General features: G+C 49.4%; 1 protein-coding gene across 1 annotated transcript in view; it reads left to right on the top strand.

Moving 5' to 3' along the window:
• The window catches only part of UBR4 (ubiquitin protein ligase E3 component n-recognin 4), a 99,310-nt gene that overhangs the window by 73,365 nt on the left and 8,603 nt on the right, over window positions 1-17,342 (top strand). The window contains exons 85-102 of the mRNA XM_063176898.1: window positions 253-394; window positions 1,043-1,124; window positions 2,621-2,794; window positions 3,184-3,305; window positions 4,142-4,339; window positions 4,470-4,550; window positions 6,708-6,795; window positions 7,165-7,292; window positions 7,693-7,800; window positions 8,531-8,650; window positions 9,311-9,501; window positions 10,108-10,281; window positions 10,764-10,863; window positions 11,691-11,909; window positions 12,139-12,252; window positions 13,297-13,439; window positions 13,705-13,830; window positions 15,206-15,400. Coding sequence (XP_063032968.1) covers window positions 253-394; window positions 1,043-1,124; window positions 2,621-2,794; window positions 3,184-3,305; window positions 4,142-4,339; window positions 4,470-4,550; window positions 6,708-6,795; window positions 7,165-7,292; window positions 7,693-7,800; window positions 8,531-8,650; window positions 9,311-9,501; window positions 10,108-10,281; window positions 10,764-10,863; window positions 11,691-11,909; window positions 12,139-12,252; window positions 13,297-13,439; window positions 13,705-13,830; window positions 15,206-15,400 — 2,505 coding nt within the window. The remainder of the gene's footprint in view (window positions 1-252; window positions 395-1,042; window positions 1,125-2,620; window positions 2,795-3,183; window positions 3,306-4,141; window positions 4,340-4,469; window positions 4,551-6,707; window positions 6,796-7,164; window positions 7,293-7,692; window positions 7,801-8,530; window positions 8,651-9,310; window positions 9,502-10,107; window positions 10,282-10,763; window positions 10,864-11,690; window positions 11,910-12,138; window positions 12,253-13,296; window positions 13,440-13,704; window positions 13,831-15,205; window positions 15,401-17,342) is intronic.

The following is a 17,342-nucleotide window of genomic DNA, read 5'->3' as shown; positions in this document are numbered from 1 at the left end:
ATGGATGGATGGATGGATGGATGGATGGATGGATGGATGGATGGATGGATGGATGGATGGATGGATGGATGGATGGATGGATGGATGGATGGAAGGAATCCATGGATGGATGGATGGAATCCATGGATGGATGGATTGATGGATTTCTGGAGGCTTTTTCTTCCTTTCCACACTGTCCTTAGGCTGTGTTTCTCTTTGGGCTGTCAGCTTGTGTTTCCCTTTGGGTTGTCAGCCTGTGTTTCTCTCTCCCAGCTACCTGGATGAGCTGAGCATTGCTGGTGAATGTGCTGCTGAGTACCTGGCCCTGTACCAGAAGCTCATCAAACCTGCCCACTGGAAGGTCTACCTGGCAGCCAGAGGGGTTCTGCCCTACATTGGCAGCCTCATCACTAAGGTATGGGTTTGTGTGCAGGAAATGACCTGTTAGCTTGGCTTTTTTTTTTGATTTTGAAATTCCATCCCTTTGTTCAGTGCCCTGTTGCTGACCCTGCCAAGGTTCTCAAGTTCACACTTCAGTGTTGGTACCTCTGAACAGAGGGAGCCACGGGGGTTTTAGCCCCAGCTGGAGAATTCTTTAACACTTTAATTAACTGGGATTGTCAATATTGCTGCACTGCCTTGGCACTGTTGTGCAGCTCCCAGGCTGGGCTCTGAGAGCCCCTGGGGACAGGGAAGGATCAGGTGTGCTGCCATTGCTATAGAAATGGGAATTAACAGCCTTTGGAGGAGCAGCACTCAGGGTTTACAGTGTTCACAGTGGTGGGAGTTTTCTGCACTCCAGAGGGGCAGGTGGCTCTCTCCTTATCAGTGGTGGCTGTGAGTGCTCCTGGAGGGCCACTAGAGCCAAGCAGTGCTAGCAGGGAGAAAATGAGAGGGATATTTGTGGCAGGTTTCCTCTCCTTTTCCCCTTCCCTCCCTGCTCTTGCAGTTGTGCTTTCAGTTTCTGAGTTCTCTGCACCTTGTGTTAGACACCCCAATGGTTATTTGGCATTGCAGGGCCGTCTTGGCCTAACAGGCTGTTAATGATTTTAATTATTTTCAGGAAATAGCTCGTTTGCTGGCCTTGGAGGAAGCAACACTCAGCACGGACCTGCAGCAGGGATATGCCCTGAAGAGCCTCACAGGTATTCAGTGGGCCTGCAGCAGGGTTAGAGCTGGGGATCATTGTTCTCTAACAGCTGTGGCAGAATTTCAGAGAGATCTCATTCAGCTGTGTTGCCATTGTCAGCACTGGATTTTTGCCATCGATTTAGCACTTAATCTCTAAATGGATTTTTCCATAATTTTTTTGTGGTCAGTAAGAGTTTTTAGCTGAACTGTGGTAACACACCAGGCAAGCTTCATCATTTCACTTTATTACATAATCCCTGGCACCACTGTAAACACTGCTGCTTTATTCCTACCTGTTGTTCTTACCTCCCAATTCTATGGGAGCTTTGCTTTTATCTTCTAGGGTGTACACCCTTTTACAAAAATGTGTTGGAAATGGAAATACCTCATGAACTAGATCATTGATTTTTGTATCCTCTGTCACATTCTTCAGCCATTAGTGGGTGAATCCATAAAGCCTGGCTTCTTGCAAGAAGCAGCATGTTGATCAGTGTGTCATGGGAAAGAATCCTTGTGTTTGCTGATTCTTTGCTTTATTGTAGGAGTGACCAGTTTGCTGATGTCACTGATAACTCATTTCACATCACCAGAGGTATTAGAAGTATGACAAGAGGAGCAGTCATCTGCTTTTGGAATAGCTTGTGACAGGAAAATGCCAAAGAGTGCAGAATTTTGTATCAAGCACACAGGAAACTCCTTAGGCTCTTTCCTCATTCCCAAACTGGTTTTCATGTGTTACAGTTTGCAAGCCAGGCCAAGGCTTTTGCCTGCAACCACCCAGTTCACAGGAATGAGTATTAAACCCCGGAGTGATGGGAGCTGGAACAAGCCATTTTTATGATACTGTGCCCTGTTTGCAGCTTTGAAATTTAGAAATCAAATTTCTCCCACCTGCCTTGTGGGGGTCCCAGTTACCAGGGTACCAGTTGTGGGTTTCCCCAGGTCTGGATTGAAAGCACTGGAGACAGTAATTCATGTTCACACTCAGGTGTTTATTATTCCTTATCAGTAAAACAGTCTCACAACCATGAGTTCAGCAGCTTTTCATTAGAAGGCACAAAAGGGCCAACAATCTCTTGTTACAAGGTCTTTTAAGACTAAACTATCCAATTAAGGGCTGACACTTGGATTATTTTCCCTTTTAACCCAATAACTGATCCCAAAGAGCTGCAATGCAGACTTTTCTGCCCAATTACAAAATGCCACCCAAACCCATGAAAAAGAAGTTGGAAGAAGCATGAAGAAGAAACCCAGGATGACACCCTGTGCCCTCCATCTTGCTGCCATACACAACATAACAATTTCTAACCAGGTGATCCACCTACACTGCTCTCTATAATCTATTTCACACCTTTGTGGATTCCAGTCTGTCTTGAAGTCTGGGAAACTTTCTCCATGAATGAGGGTCAGAGTCAGTGCTGCCCTGGGGGTCAGGACACCCCAGAGCAGACACAGAAATATTCCCTGTGCCCTGGGTTTCTACACTGCCTGCATTTCTGTGTCTTTCCAGGTCTCCTCTCTTCCTTTGTGGAGGTGGAGTCCATCAAGAGGCACTTCAAGAGCCGCCTGGTGGGCACGGTGCTCAATGGGTACCTGTGCCTGAGGAAGCTGGTGGTGCAGAGGACAAAGCTGATTGATGAGACCCAGGACATGCTGCTGGAGATGCTGGAGGACATGACAACAGGTAAAACCACCTCTGTTCCATGAATCCAGCTTTAGGATCAACCAAGATGGAAAAGCCGAACATTCTCTAAATGACTGCTGTAATCAGAGGGGTTTATGGCTTCCAGTATTTTCTGTTGGCACAGAGCAGTTGAACAGCATTCCTAGTCACCTCTTATCTTCCAGGAATCTCAGCCTCCTCATTTTTATGGGGCTGTTTTACTGCAGCCCAGCCATGCAGAGTAACCCTACCTAAGAAATACCTTCCATCTTTCACAGAGTGGATTCACAAAAGGAGAGAGCACCAAATTGTGGGGCTGGCTGCAGAAGGATTTACTGCATGTGCTGACTTTAAGGGAAATCTATATAATTGACTGCAGAGTCCATTTTAAAGCTTCCTTTTGTTGGCAGGCACAGAGTCAGAGACCAAGGCATTCATGGCTGTGTGCATAGAGACTGCCAAGCGCTACAGCCTCGATGACTACAGGACCCCAGTGTTCATCTTTGAGAGGCTCTGCAGCATCATCTACCCTGTGAGTGGGGCAGGGGCACACTGCCTGAACACAGCCCTGAAATGCTTTGGGATGGGGCTTAAAGATCCAGCTGGTCCAGTCCCAGCCTCTGCTATGGCAGGGACACCTTCCATGATCCCAGGCTGCTTCCAGCCTTGGCCAGCCCAGCCTTGGACATTGCAGGGGTCCAGGGGCAGCCACAGCTGCTCTGGGCACCCTGTGCCAGGGCCTGCCCACTCTTCCCAATATCTGATCCAGATTTTCCCTCTTTCATTTTGACCCTTTCCCCCTTGTCCTGTCACTCCAGCCCCTGATGAAAAGTCTCTCTCTGCAGTCAATTTTACACCATAGAAGGTGTTGTGGTGTCTCCACACAACCTTCTCCTCTCCAGGCTGAACATTCCCAATGTCTCAGCCTGTCTCCATAGGGGAGGTGCTCCAGTCCCCTCCATGGCCTCCTCTGCCCTTGCTCCAACAATTCCACGAGTTCTCATGTTGAGAACACCAGAACTGTGTGCAGTGCTCCAGGTGGAGTCTCATGATAGAGGAGGAGAATCAGCACCAAGCACCTCCAGCACCCTAGATCTGGTTCATTTTTCCCAGGAGCAGCTGTGTCTGCAGTCATGATTCACCATTAGCCTGTGGAGAGCTGTACCCCAGTGTATCCCTTTGGGGGGTTCAGGTTCCCTGAGGAATTTGGTTACTCAGTGATCCTGGCCATCCTCAGTGTGGCATGCAGAGCAGATGCACCAGTGGGGAAAGGACTGAAGGTTTAGGAACATTCTCCCATTAAAATGCAGCAATGGGAGCATGGCTAGGGAAAAACTTACTCACTGTGTCTCTGCTGCTGCTCTTTAGGAGGAGAATGAAGTCACTGAGTTCTTTGTCACCCTGGAGAAAGATCCCCAGCAGGAAGATTTCCTGCAGGGCAGGATGCCAGGGAATCCCTACAGCAGTAACGAGCCTGGCATCGGGCCCCTCATGAGGGACATCAAGAACAAGATCTGCCAGGACTGTGACCTGGTGGCTCTGCTGGAGGATGACAGTGGCATGGAGGTGAGAATTTCTGGAAGTGGGGATTGCTTGCACAGACCTGTGGGATGCTGGTTTTGGGCAGCTGGTGGTTGCTGGGGTGGTGATGTAACAACCTGAGCTTGTTCTTGACTTGTTCTTCTCTCCCTTTCAGCTTTTGGTGAACAACAAGATCATCAGTCTGGATCTGCCTGTGGCTGAGGTCTACAAGAAGGTGTGGTGTCCCACAAACGAGGTGTGTGTTACCTTTGTTCAAGTTAACAGCACAGAGCAGCTGTCCTTCACATCAACAAAAAAAAATGGGGAAAAATCAAAACCACACGCGTCAGGATTTATTTCCTGGCATATAATTTATTGGGTGTAACTGCTCAGCAACTTTTGGTGCTCTGTTAGGACACATTGTGCATGGCCCTGCAACGTGAGTGATTGCAGAGCACTGCCCCAGGTGAGCTGTGTCCTGTGTCACAGTGACTCTTCCTGAGGAACAGCTCTCCCTGTGCTCCCCTGGGGAGAGCTGAGCGTTTCAGTGCCTTTCAGAGCACATTTCACACTCCATCTGCACACAAAAGTTTTGTGTGTGTGCACACAAGGACACCAGACTGCTCCATCAGTCTGTGCTTGGAGGGTGAGCCCAAGTTATTTATGCACAGAGCACCCAGTGCTTCTCCATATTTGCACTTCTGCTCTCATGTTTTCCATCAGGATCTCAAGCACTTGGCAGATTCATCCTTTCTTTTGGTTTTCATTGTATGTGTTGAGTGTTTTTCACATGAAGAAATGGACCCAGCAGTGTTAAGGGTCCAGTCCACCATGTCACACTGAGCTTGTTCCAGAGGTGGATGTGTCCAGAACAAGCTCTTCCCTTCTTTCCTTGTGACCATTCAAATAACTCCCACTGAGACCACCAGGCTCAAGCTTGCCCACTGCAAATATATTTTTAGAGGCACTTGAGATCATAAAACAAGACTGATTTGTCCACCATTTCTTGGTCATTCCTCATTTCCTCCTGGCCTCAAATCACCTTTGAAACTTCCATTTCTGAAGCCATTTGTGGGAACTATTCAAACAAAGTGCCAGTTAGCAGTGAATGATGATAAAATGGGTCTCATTAAGCTTTATTTCAGGAACAAAGCCTTCAGTACTGCAAAATCGAGCCCAAACCTTGTGACAGTGATAATTTTTAACGAGGTACCCACTTGGAAAGGGAGATGAGGTGCTGGTGTTAATCTGTGAGTTCTGATTTGAATTCTGACCGAGTGGCTGGTGCAATGTTCCCCATGCTGCCCCTGCAGGAGCTGTTCCCGTGGGATGCGGGGCGTGCAGCTCTCCCGGAGGGAAGCAGCTCAGCTGCTGAAAGGCAGAGTTTGTTCAGCATTCCTGGGGATGAACAGCTTTCATCTGTCTTCCTTTGTGAGCACCTCCTGGAGCCGCAGCTCCCGTTCCCTGGGAGCGACAGGCTCACAAGAAACGCAACCTCAGGCCCCTTTTTGTTTCCCTTGTCTCTCAGTGGCTTTTTTTGTTCATCTGCCGTTTTACCAGGGCCCCTGTGGTGTTAATTGCTGGTCGCCAGCGTGGCCTTTGAGCAGATCTTCCCCCCGGGGCTTTCCCTGTGCTTATGTATTTGCTGTGACATTAAGCACTGCTTATTCCACATTAGGCTTAGCACGATCCCTGACAGGTTTTCTCTTGCAAGGTCTCCTGCTCCCAAATCTGGGATTTTTCTTTTCTGCTTTTTATTCAGACCTATGGATTAAAAATGGAAAGTTTCATGATATGCTGTCAGTATTTCCAGCTGGAAATACATCTGGAAAAGTGTCCCTTTCTCAGGGTAACAGCACAGCTTCTTGGCTGTATCAGTGATGTACTGTCTTACTGAAAGCTCATTAAATTGCCTTTTACTCCTCTTCCATTTGCCATCGCTGCAGATTTTATCTCTTTGAAAGCTTTCATCCAATTAGCCTGTCCTGCTTCATTTCCTGGGCTGTGCCTGTTCCCTGGATTTCCCAGGTATGCTGTGCCATACCCCAGAGGAGAGGTTGCCATGGTAAGCAGGTGAACCCATTTTCCATGGCTGCATCTTTCACTGGTGCTGAAGGAAAGCTGGAGGAGGAAGAGACTGTTTATCACCAGTCTATCAATTAACTGGCAATGCCAAGAAAAGCTGGGCAGACCAAGGGATGAGTTACTGATGTTTTTGCAGGTGGCTCTGTTGTTTTTAATTCATCTCAGGAACAGGAAAATGAGGGAGTGAAAGATTTCCCCATGCTACCATCAGCAGGTGGAACAGCACGAGGGAGAGCTGGGGCTGGAGTGTCTGTACACACTGAAACCAGAGCCAGGCTTGTGTCCAAGTGGCCAGAGACAGAATGAATTAAAAGCTGTGCTCTTGCAGGGGGAGCCCATGAGGATCATTTACCGCATGCGGGGGTTACTGGGAGATGCCACGGAGGAATTCATCGAGTCCCTCGACTCCACCACTGGTAATGCATTTGTCTGCTGAAAGCTGGGATTAGATTTGAAATCTGAGGTTTGCTGCAGAGCAATGACATTATTATCCTCACAGCAGTGAGCTTAAAGTTGATTGACGTTGCTTTTGCTGCATTTACCTGCTTCACCTCGAGTGAAGGGGGATTTTACCAGCGCTTTAAAGCTGTGCTTCAGATGTGAGCACTTGCTTGGCATGGGGACCATTCTGCCCAGCCCTTCTTCATATCTCTGCTCTTAATTCTTTTTGAATTCAATACAACTGAAGTGTCTGGAATTGCTGGGAAATGTGTGCTGCTCTGCTCTCCATTTCTGCGTGTCCCGGTGGGGCTGCTCCTGTCCTCACCACTGTGTCTGTCCTGCAGATGAGGAGGAGGATGAGGAAGAGGTGTATAAGATGGCAGGGGTGATGGCCCCATGTGGAGGCCTGGAGTGCATGCTCAACAGACTGACTGGCATCAAGGACTTCAAGCAGGGCCGGCACCTCTTAACCGTGAGTGTCCCTTTGGCGCCGGGGTCAGGAGTTATGGGGAGGAAAATTCCACAGACACCCCTGAGGTTTAGACAATCTCCCTTGAGCTGGAACAGTTCCTTCCCTCTCCTGTTCTTTCTGGGTAACAATTCCTTACAAAACTTCAAATGTCTAGAACCTGAGGAGTTGGTAAGACCAAATCCTGTCTTGTTGGAGGAATTGTTTTCTGCCTTGGCCATATCTGAAAACCAAAGCTGTGCTAAGATATACACACATATATATTTATGTGAAAATCTGGGGTGTACTGTATCCCAGCAGTCTGGATATCAGGTCTATTATTGTATTAAACTATTGCTTCAGTTTCAGCAAAATCCCCCCTCGTTGTGAAGTCCCACAGAGAATCCCTTTCTGTATTTTGCAGGTGCTGTTAAAACTCTTCAGTTACTGTGTGAAGGTGAAAATCAACCGGCAGCAGCTGGTCAAGCCAGAGATGAACACTTTGAATGTCATGCTGGGGACTCTCAACTTGGTAAGGACAGCTTGGACTTCCAGAAGTGGTTTTCCATGGATTCCAATGAATTTAAGCTACTTCTGCCTGCCCTGCTGCCTTGTGACAGCTACGTGAGATGGGAAATATTGATGTGCTGGCACTGCTAATTATCCTTTGGACATTCCTTATCTGTTATGGGTGGGAGTGTGGGGGCAGTTAAACCAGCTGGTGTTCCAGTGCCCCTTCCCACCCCAAACCAGTGACTGCTGGTGTTCCAGTGCCCACCTCAAACCAGTGACTGCTGCTGTTCCAGAAACTGCTTCCACCTCAAACCAGTGACTGCTGGTGTCCCAGTGCCCCTTCCCACCTCAAACCAGTGACTGCTGCTGTTCCAGTGCCCCTTCCCACCCCAAACCAGTGACTGCTGCTGTTCCAGTGCCCCTTCCCACCCCAAACCAGTGACTGCTGGTGTTCCAGTGCCCACCTCAAACCAGTGACTGCTGGTGTCCCAGAAACTGCTCCCACCTCAAACCAGTGACTGCTGCTGTTCCAGTGCCCCTTCCCAAACCAGTGACTGCTGGTGTCCCAGTGCCCCTTCCCACCTCAAACCAGTGACTGCTGGTGTCCCAGTGCCCCTTCCCACCCCAAACCAGTGACTGCTGCTGTTCCCCTGAGCACCTCAAACCAGTGACTGCTGGTGTCCCAGTGCCCCTTCCCACCTCAAACCAGTAACTGTTGCTGTTCCCCTGAGCACTCCCATGTCTTGCAGGCTCTGGTGGCTGAGCAGGAGAGCAAGGACAGCGGGGGAGCAGCAGTGGCAGAGCAGGTGCTCAGCATCATGGAGATCATTCTGGATGAATCCAACGCGGAGCCCCTGAGCGAGGACAAGGTGAGTGGCTCCTTTCCCTGGATTCAGGCCTTGCACAGCCCTGCTCACAGGGATGCTGAGCTCCAGGAGCAGGAGGGGAGTGCTGGTGGAGTCTGACCCTCGTTCCACTTCTGGCAGGTCTTGGCAGGCCCTGGGGAAGGGCTCGAGGAGGGCCCTGAACCAAAAGCACTGCGAGGCTGCGTCAGGATGAGTCTTGCATGGTTGGGTGAGGGTTGTTAGGCACTGCTTGGATCCTTTCCTGCCTGTTTTGGGCCACGGGCCAGTGAGAGACAAGAAAAGACACAGCTTGGCCTTGTTTTTTGGAGTGTTTTTGTATGTGTTGAAAACATGATTGATTTTCCAGCTAATTGAGAATAAAACTGTTTCTCATCTAGACTGAGAACAAGAAGAGCTTCTCACTCATCTTTTGAAGCTGTGGGTGAACAGGAATCTGGTGTGCTTTGGGTTGGAATTATTAGACTTTTGGCTGGAAAATGCTTTAACAGCACGTGGAATAAGCCAGGGGTTGGTGCAGCCATTCCATGAGACCTCTGAGAACAAGACTAAATTTTATTTTTATCAGTGACCACCCCTTCACAACAGGAGTACCCCGCCACCTCCCAGAGTGAGAATTTCCTTGTAGATTTATTGACTATAAATCCTGCTGCTTTTGCTTCACAGGGCAACCTCCTCCTGACAGGGGACAAGGACCAGCTGGTGATGCTGCTGGACCAGATCAACAGCACCTTTGTGCGCTCCAACCTGAGCGTGCTGCAGGGGCTGCTGCGCATCATCCCCTACCTGAGCTTCGGGGAGATGGAGAAGATGCAGATCCTGGTGGATCGCTTCAAGCCCTACTGCAACTTTGATAAGTATGTTGGCACAGCTCAGCTAAAGGCACCTGAAATGGTTTTGGTGACACGTCTCTGCCTTCATCTCCTCATTGGTGCTACTCCAGTCTAATGCAGGGAAAACTCTGGGCTTAATATGAGTTATTAGCAAGTTCTGTTTATGGAAGAGAGCATTAGACACTTATACAGCAAGTAATAAGCTCATGAATATTCTGTAATTTACACTGTTTATTGGTTACACTACAACATTAGCTCTTCTCCGTTCTTTAGGGGTTACAGGTTACATCTCTCTTTTCTCATGTTCCTTCACTATTTGTTATCATACTACAGCTAGGCTTAAGGACACGCTATCTAACAAGTGCAAAACTCAATATTAGCTACAGCTTTGTACTTTTCCAGTCTCTAGTCAACTAAAATCCCAACAGCCAGGCTTCAGCTTCATTTCCTCTCTCACTTCTGAGCCATTTTTGACATAAAAGTGTGAGGTCTAGCTTGAGGAATAGGTCTTCAGAGAGAGCATTTTGAGGTGACAGGGGCCTGAATAGCTTTTCTGAGTCTCTGAGCTGGGGCAGGTACACCATTCAGTGAGAATTACAGGCAGAGTTACCATCTCTTCTCTTTGTTCAGGTATGATGAGGAGCACAGTGGAGATGATAAAGTTTTCCTGGACTGCTTCTGTAAAATAGCAGCAGGAATAAAGAACAACAGCAACGGCCATCAGCTGAAAGATCTCATCCTGCAGAAGGGGATTACACAGAATGCCCTGGATTACATGAAAAAGCACATTCCAAGTGCAAAGAAGTAAGAGTCACTATTTAATGTGTGTGGTTAATGTGTGTGACTGCCCTGGACATCCTCCTCATCCCATCACCACAATCTCCCAAGAAATCCATGAACAAGTTCCCATTCAGGAGCATTCAGAGCTGTGGTGCTGAGGTCTGGTGAGGCAGTGCTCGTATAGAGATGACCTAAAAACCCTGAAATCTTCCCATTTGATACCCATCCAAGCTGATTTCTTGGATATCTCAATCCTTGTGTTTCCTGCCTGTCCTCTCCTGTTTCACAGCAACAGAGTTTGTGCTGTTGGTAGCCAACTCATGAACACAAATCCCCAGGCTCAGAGTTGGCACCGTGGCCGTGCACAGCATGGGAGTGGGAGTGTGACTGTCCCTTCATTAATGAGCTGAGCAGGGACACAGGGGGGAGGGAGTGTTCCCTGCAGCCTGGAGCCACGCTGCTGTCTGGGACACTCCCCCAGCTGCTGCCTTTTGTGTTCCATGCAGTTTGGATGCAGACATATGGAAGAGGTTCTTATCTCGACCTGCACTTCCTTTTATCCTGCGCCTGCTCCGAGGCCTCGCGACGCAGCACCCTGCAACACAGGTGAGCCCAGGGCCCTGGCACTCTGCTCTGGGGCTGCACCTGAGCAGAAACTCCTCTAAGAGTTGGCTCTACACTCATTTTTGATGGGTTTTGTTTTGCCATCCTCATCACAGTTGGAACAGTTTTGCTCACAACTTTTTTCCACCAGAAGGTTTTGGTCCTAGTCTGAAGGGAATTCTGTTTGGGGGATAAAGCAGAGAGAAAATCCAGTTCTCCTGAGCTTACCTCTTATAAGAATGTGAAATTTTCTTATAAGAATGTGAAATTCTTATAAGAATTGTTAATTCTGTTTGGAATCTTAAAGTAGGCATAGATGTGGAAGCTGTTCAAGTATTCCCTGGGCAAGTTCTGCCTTTGCAGAGCATCCTCTGAGTTTTGTGTGTCACATGAGAAGATTGGGAACATGACTCTGTGTCTTTGTCTTGGTGCCTTGAGCCTCTGCTGGGCAGCTTCAGGCATCCATCTGGAAAAGTCAGAGATTCTGATTTGAATATTTCTTCCTGCTGTGTGGTGTGAGATTGACACACCAGTGTGAAGAGAAGGTAATTATTGATAAGCTCCCCAGGACGTGATTGTTGGTGTTTGAAGGCATCAATACAATGTCTTATCACAAAATAAACGTTTCATCCAACATCCCCATCTGAGCTGGTAATGACCAGTGGAGAGGCAAATTGCCCCAGACTGACACACAGTTTTTAGGGCCTTAAAAAAGGAAGGAACAGTGGTTGCAGCTCAGTGCTCTGCCCAGCTGTCCCTGTAGGATTAGGGGGGACAGTCACTGTCCCGAGTCCCCTCCTCCTGAGCAGTGCTGTGCTCCCATCCCCCAGGTGCTAATAGGAACAGACTCCATCTCCAACCTGCACAAACTGGAGCAGGTGTCGAGTGATGAAGGCATTGGGACGTTGGCAGAGAACCTCCTGGAGGCTCTGAGGGAGCACCCCGAGGTGAACAAGAAGATTGACGCCGCGCGGAAGGAGACACGCGCCGAGAAGAAGAGGATGGCCATGGCCATGAGGCAGAAGGCCCTGGGCACCCTGGGCATGACGGTAATGGCTGGGGGCTCTGCTCCTCCAGGGCTTTCCTTCCTGCCCTGCTCAAGCTGCCTCAGCAGGAAATGTGTGATTTATTGATGGATATTGCACAGCTCCAGCCTCCCCGTTTGCCTGGTGCTGCCAGGAGGGAACAGAGGAGATGGGATGGGCATTCCAGTGCCAGTGGTGGGCATGGTGTGGTTTGTCATTGTTTTTAACCTGCTTGAGCTTTTCTGTCTTCCAGACAAATGAGAAGGGCCAGGTGGTGACCAAGACTGCGCTGCTTAAACAGATGGAGGAGCTGATAGAGGAGCCAGGACTGACCTGCTGCATCTGCCGGGAGGGATACAAGTTCCAGGTACTGGGAGCTAAGAGTTACAGGTAGTGGAAGCTAAAAGTTCTGCATAGTGGGAGCTAAAAGTTCCAGGCAGTGGGAGCTAAGAGTTCTAGGTCATGGGAGCTAAGAGTTCCAGGTGGTGGGAGCTAAGAGTTCCAGGTGGTGGGAGGTAAAACTTCCAGGTCATGGGAGCTAAGAGTTCCAGGTAATGGGAGCTATAAGTTCTGCATAGTGGGAGCTAAGAGTTCTGCATAGTGGGAGCTAAAAGTTTTGCATAGTGGGAGCTAAGAGTTTCAGGTACTGGGAGCTAAGAGTTCCAGGTAGTGGGGGCTAAAAGTTCCAGGTAGTAGGAGCTAGGAGTTTCAGGTAATGGTGATGGGAGATTGAAGTTCCAGGTGAAGGGAGACACATTTTCAGAGCCCTCTCAGCTCCTAATAGGACTTGCCAGTATCTGGTTGCACAAGTGCTGGCACTGGAGGATCAGGAAGTCTCAGGGTTGGTTCTTCAGATCAGTAATTCCAGAGGTGGCTGGGAAAGGGAAGTGTGTTTTCAGTGAAAGCTGGAAAAACACAGGACCAGTTTAAGTTTGAGATTGGTATCAATGCAAGGAACCCCAAAATGGGGACTAGCATGCTCTGACTCTGTGATTCAGTTGAACAAATGGTTTATTAAGCTATATAATATTATACTACATACTATACTAATACCATACCAAACAAAAACCTGTGACCCTTTCCAACAGTCACGACACAGCTTTGACCTAATTGATCAATCAGTCAAAACAACCATCACCAGTGTCCAATTAACAAATCCCTTTTCAGCAAACAATCTGCATAACACATCCCACATGTGCCAAACAACAGATGCAGCAAGAGAAGATAAGAATTGTTTTCTTCTTTCTCTGAGCTTTCTCCAGCAAAAATCTTGGGAGAGAGAATTATGTCTCTGTTCAAAGAATGTGTGAATACCACAAGGTTGGGAGTGGAAGAGGTTCAATTCAGTGTGGTGTGGAAAGAGCAGGAGATGAGTAGCAGAGCTTGCTAAGGCAGCTGTGTGTCCTTGCAGCCCACCAAGGTGCTGGGGATTTACACCTTCACCAAGCGCGTGGCGCTCGAGGAGTTTGAGAACAAGCCCCGCAAGCAGCAGGGCTACAGCACCGTGTCCCACTTCAACATTGTGCACTATGACTGCCACCTGGCAGCTGTCAGGTATGTGCCCACACCCACACAGCCCCTCAGCCTGGGCTGGAGGCCTTTCCAGGTGCTTTGGGATCACTGTGGGACTCTGGGTGGGCTGGGTTGTTGATCACTCCGCAGGGCTTCTCCATCGGGGTCTGCTTTAACACTGCTCAGCCCTGGACTCTGCCAAGTCCAGCATTGAGAGAAGCTGTGGAATTGTCATTTTGGGGATGTTTCCTTAGACAGAAGCTTGCATCCTGCTGACTTGCCTGGTGTGCTCTGTCTCTTTGTGCAGGCTCGCTCGGGGCCGCGAGGAGTGGGAGAGTGCAGCCCTGCAAAATGCCAACACCAAGTGCAATGGGCTCCTGCCAGTGTGGGGGCCCCACGTGCCAGAGTCTGCTTTTGCCACGTGCTTGGCACGGTGAGTACAGGCAGGTTCTTCCCCAGCTGGTTGCATCTGGCTGAGTCAGATCCTTGCCACACACTCCCCTGAAATCCTGGGATCAGAGGTGGTGCAGCTGAATCTTGGTGAAACGGAGCCATTTCAGGTTCTACCATCAGGAGTGAATCTCCTAAAAAAGTGCAGATGTCTGTTTGTTCCTTGGCTTCATGTAAATAATTTCAGAGCCTCCTTAGCCCCCAGTCACAGCTGAAGATGCAGTGTTGATTCATTTGTGCCCAGTGAGCCCCTACTGTACAAAAGAAACCTTCTGACACCAGTGGATTCCCTGGTGTAGATTTCCAGACTTCTCTTGGATGGTACTGAGGTACTTGAGCAGCTGTCTGGAGCAGATGGAGATGCTGATGTCAGGATTCTGCTTTACCTTGTGCTGGGTTTGTAATGTCACATTAGAAATTTTGAACCTGACAGGGGTTAGGTTTAGATCAGATATTGGGAAGAAAGTCTTCCCTGTGTAGAGGTGTGCACTGGCACAAGATGCCCAGAGAGGTTATGGATGCCCCATCCCTGGCAGTGTCCAAAGCCAGGTTGGACAGAACTTGAACCAACCTGGGACAGTGGAAGGTGTCCCTGCCCATGGAAGGGGTTGAGACTGGAAAATCTTTAATGTCCCCAACCCAAACCATTTTGTGATTCTGTGGAATCAAGAGTGGCAACATCCTGGAAGCACTTCAGCCAGGAGCTGTATCCCAGGTCCTGGGCATGGGAAAACAGTATTGATGTGTGCACAGATATCTGCAGCTGGAATTGGATTTGCCAGAGTGAGCTGAAAGCCTCCCTTTGGGGAGGTTACTCCAAGGTAGCCGGGCTGCCTTTGTGAGTTTTTGTGCCGTGCTTGCTGTGCTCCTGGGCTGTGTTGAGGCAGGAGCAGCTCTCTGCAAGCCCCATGGTGTTTTTCAGCCCCACACAAACCTGCAGGAGGGTCTGCGCTGTGGCAGCAGCAGCTCTCTGAAATCTCCTGGTATTTTTCAGCCCAACACAAACCTGCAGGAGGGGCTGTGCTGTGGCAGCAGCAGCTCTCTGAAATTCCCCTGATGTTTTTCAGCCCCACACAAACCTGCAGGAGGGGCTGTGCTGTGGCAGCAGCAGCTCTCTGAAATTCCCCTGATGTTTTTCAGCCCCACACAAACCTGCAGGAGGGGCTGTGCTGTGGCAGCAGCAGCTCTCTGAAATCCCCCTGATGTTTTTCAGCCCAACACAAACCTGCAGGAGGGGCTGTGCTGTGGCAGCAGCAGCTCTCTGAAATCTCCTGGTATTTTTCAGCCCAACACAAACCTGCAGGAGGGGCTGTGCCGTGGCAGGAGCAGCTCTCTGAAGGCCCCCTGGTGTTTTTCAGGCACAACACGTACCTGCAGGAGTGCACGGGGCAGAGGGAGCCCACGTACCAGCTGAACGTGCACGACATCAAGCTGCTGTTCCTTCGCTTCGCCATGGAGCAGTCGTTCAGCATCGACACCGGGGGCGGCGGCCGCGAGAGCAACATCCACCTCATCCCCTACATCATCCACACCGTGCTCTATGTGCTCAACACGTCAGTGCCACCCCTGCCCCCCTCCCCCAGCTCTGCACGGGCCAGCACAGATGGGAAATCACATAAAGTTTTGGGAGGGTTGCGCATCCTGAGTGGGTTGTTAAGGATTTGCATTGTTGGGAGTGAAGCCTGGACATGCCGGATAACAGGGAACCTATTGAGTAAAAGCAATTGGGAATTAGCTTCTCTTTCCATTTTAGATGTAATTATTACCTCTGGGGTGAGCAACAGGGTTATTACATTAAAGCAACTCTGCCAGCTTAATTTTCTCCTGAGCAGGCAGAAGAGACATTGCGATGAAATCATTGTTAGTTGAAAACTTAACCCTGATGCAGTTTTATTCAGTGTTCAAATAACACAGGTTGGTTTCCAGATTTGACATCCTGGAGGAGGGTTCAGGTCCACCAGATTTTCCTGATATTTTCAATTTTTTTGGGAGGTTACCATTATTATTTTTGCCCATAAGCAGCAGTGCATTGGCACTGCCTGAGGCTGTGTGGCCACATCCATGGGCACCCAGATGCTTTGGAATAGATGAGCTGTTCTGATCCTGCAGAAATGGGCTGCCCATGTCTATCCTCTATTGGAGGAGTTAGATATTAGTAAGTAATACTAATTAGATGAGGGTATAAATATTAAAATACACACCAAGGTCACTCCAAATGCAGTGCAGTGAAATCCCTCTCACTTTCCCGCCTGGAACTAATCAAGGTTTTGGCTGTAATACAATTTCTCTTTTGTTTTTAATATCTATCTCCAGATCCCTGTGCTATTGTTTTCCCAATCCTTTGGGAGACAAATAAATGGAACTATTTGTTTCATCTTGTTAGGCTGCTGTTGGCACCACAGAGCCCAGAACCCGCTGGGCAGACGTGGAAAAAAAGCCTTCTGTACTTCCCAGACAGAATTTTTAATATTAAATGGAGAAAATAAAGAGCTACAACTTGGCTCCCAGCTGCATCTTTTAGCAGATGAAAAGGTCACACAGCCCTGACAGCTTCATCTGCTGGGATGCTGCTTGATGCCTGACAGGGAGAGTTTATCTCACTGCAGAGTCACAGGTCTGACCTGGCTGGCAGCCTCTGCCTGCTGCAGGAGAGCCACAGATGTGGCAAAGTGTGATGCAGCTTCCCAGAGTCTCCTGTGACACGTGCTTTGCACTGTCACCCCTGGGCTGTCAGGACTCCTGGGACACTGGAGCTCTGAGGGAAAGGAGGAAAAGGATAAAATATTTATATAAGCTGGCAGTGAAGTGCAGTGTCTTTAGGGTTGAATTTGGCCTGTGTCTTCCCAGGTTTTGCTTTTGCAGTAGAGGAATTTTATAAATGGATCCAGGTGTGGCTGCAGGAGCTGCAGTGGCTGTGGGGTGTCCCGTGGGAGTTGGCTCCACTCATCTTTTTCTCAAAAAAGTGGAAATATTCCTCTACAGTGATGTTACCTTCCACTGGGGCAATGGCAGCTGTTTGGCAGACCTCTAGTACCACCCACAACTCCAAGGAAAATGTGTTTGCTTCACTGGGAGCAGGTCCTCAGCCAGAGAGGAGTTTGGGGGAAGCTGGTGGTGCCCACTGGGAGAAAATCCTCAACCAGGGGAAGAATTTGGGAAAAGCTGATGGTGCCCACTGGGAGAAAATGTTTAACCAGGGATGAGTTTGGGGGAAGCTGGTGGTGCCCACTGGGAACGAATCCTCAGTCAGGGGGTGAATTTGGGGGAGCCCAGCTGTGTGCCTGTGCAGGGGCAGCACCCAGGGCTCCAGGGGAGCAGAGGCTGAGCCCCCTGGAGCTGAGCACAGGCTGAGCAGAAGCGGAGCCCCTGGAGCTGAGCTTAGGCTGAGCCCCTGGAGCTGGGGAGCACAGGCTGAGCCCCTGGAGCTGGAGCTGAGCCCCTGGAGCTGGGGAGCACAGGCTGAGCCCCTGGAGCTGGAGCTGAGCCCCTGGAGCT

The sequence above is a fragment of the Melospiza melodia genome, chromosome 26 (assembly GCF_035770615.1).
Source record: "Melospiza melodia melodia isolate bMelMel2 chromosome 26, bMelMel2.pri, whole genome shotgun sequence".
Lineage (NCBI taxonomy): Eukaryota > Metazoa > Chordata > Aves > Passeriformes > Passerellidae > Melospiza > Melospiza melodia.
The sequence above is the reverse complement of the archived record's forward strand: the minus strand, read 5'-3'. Positions and strand labels throughout refer to the sequence as shown.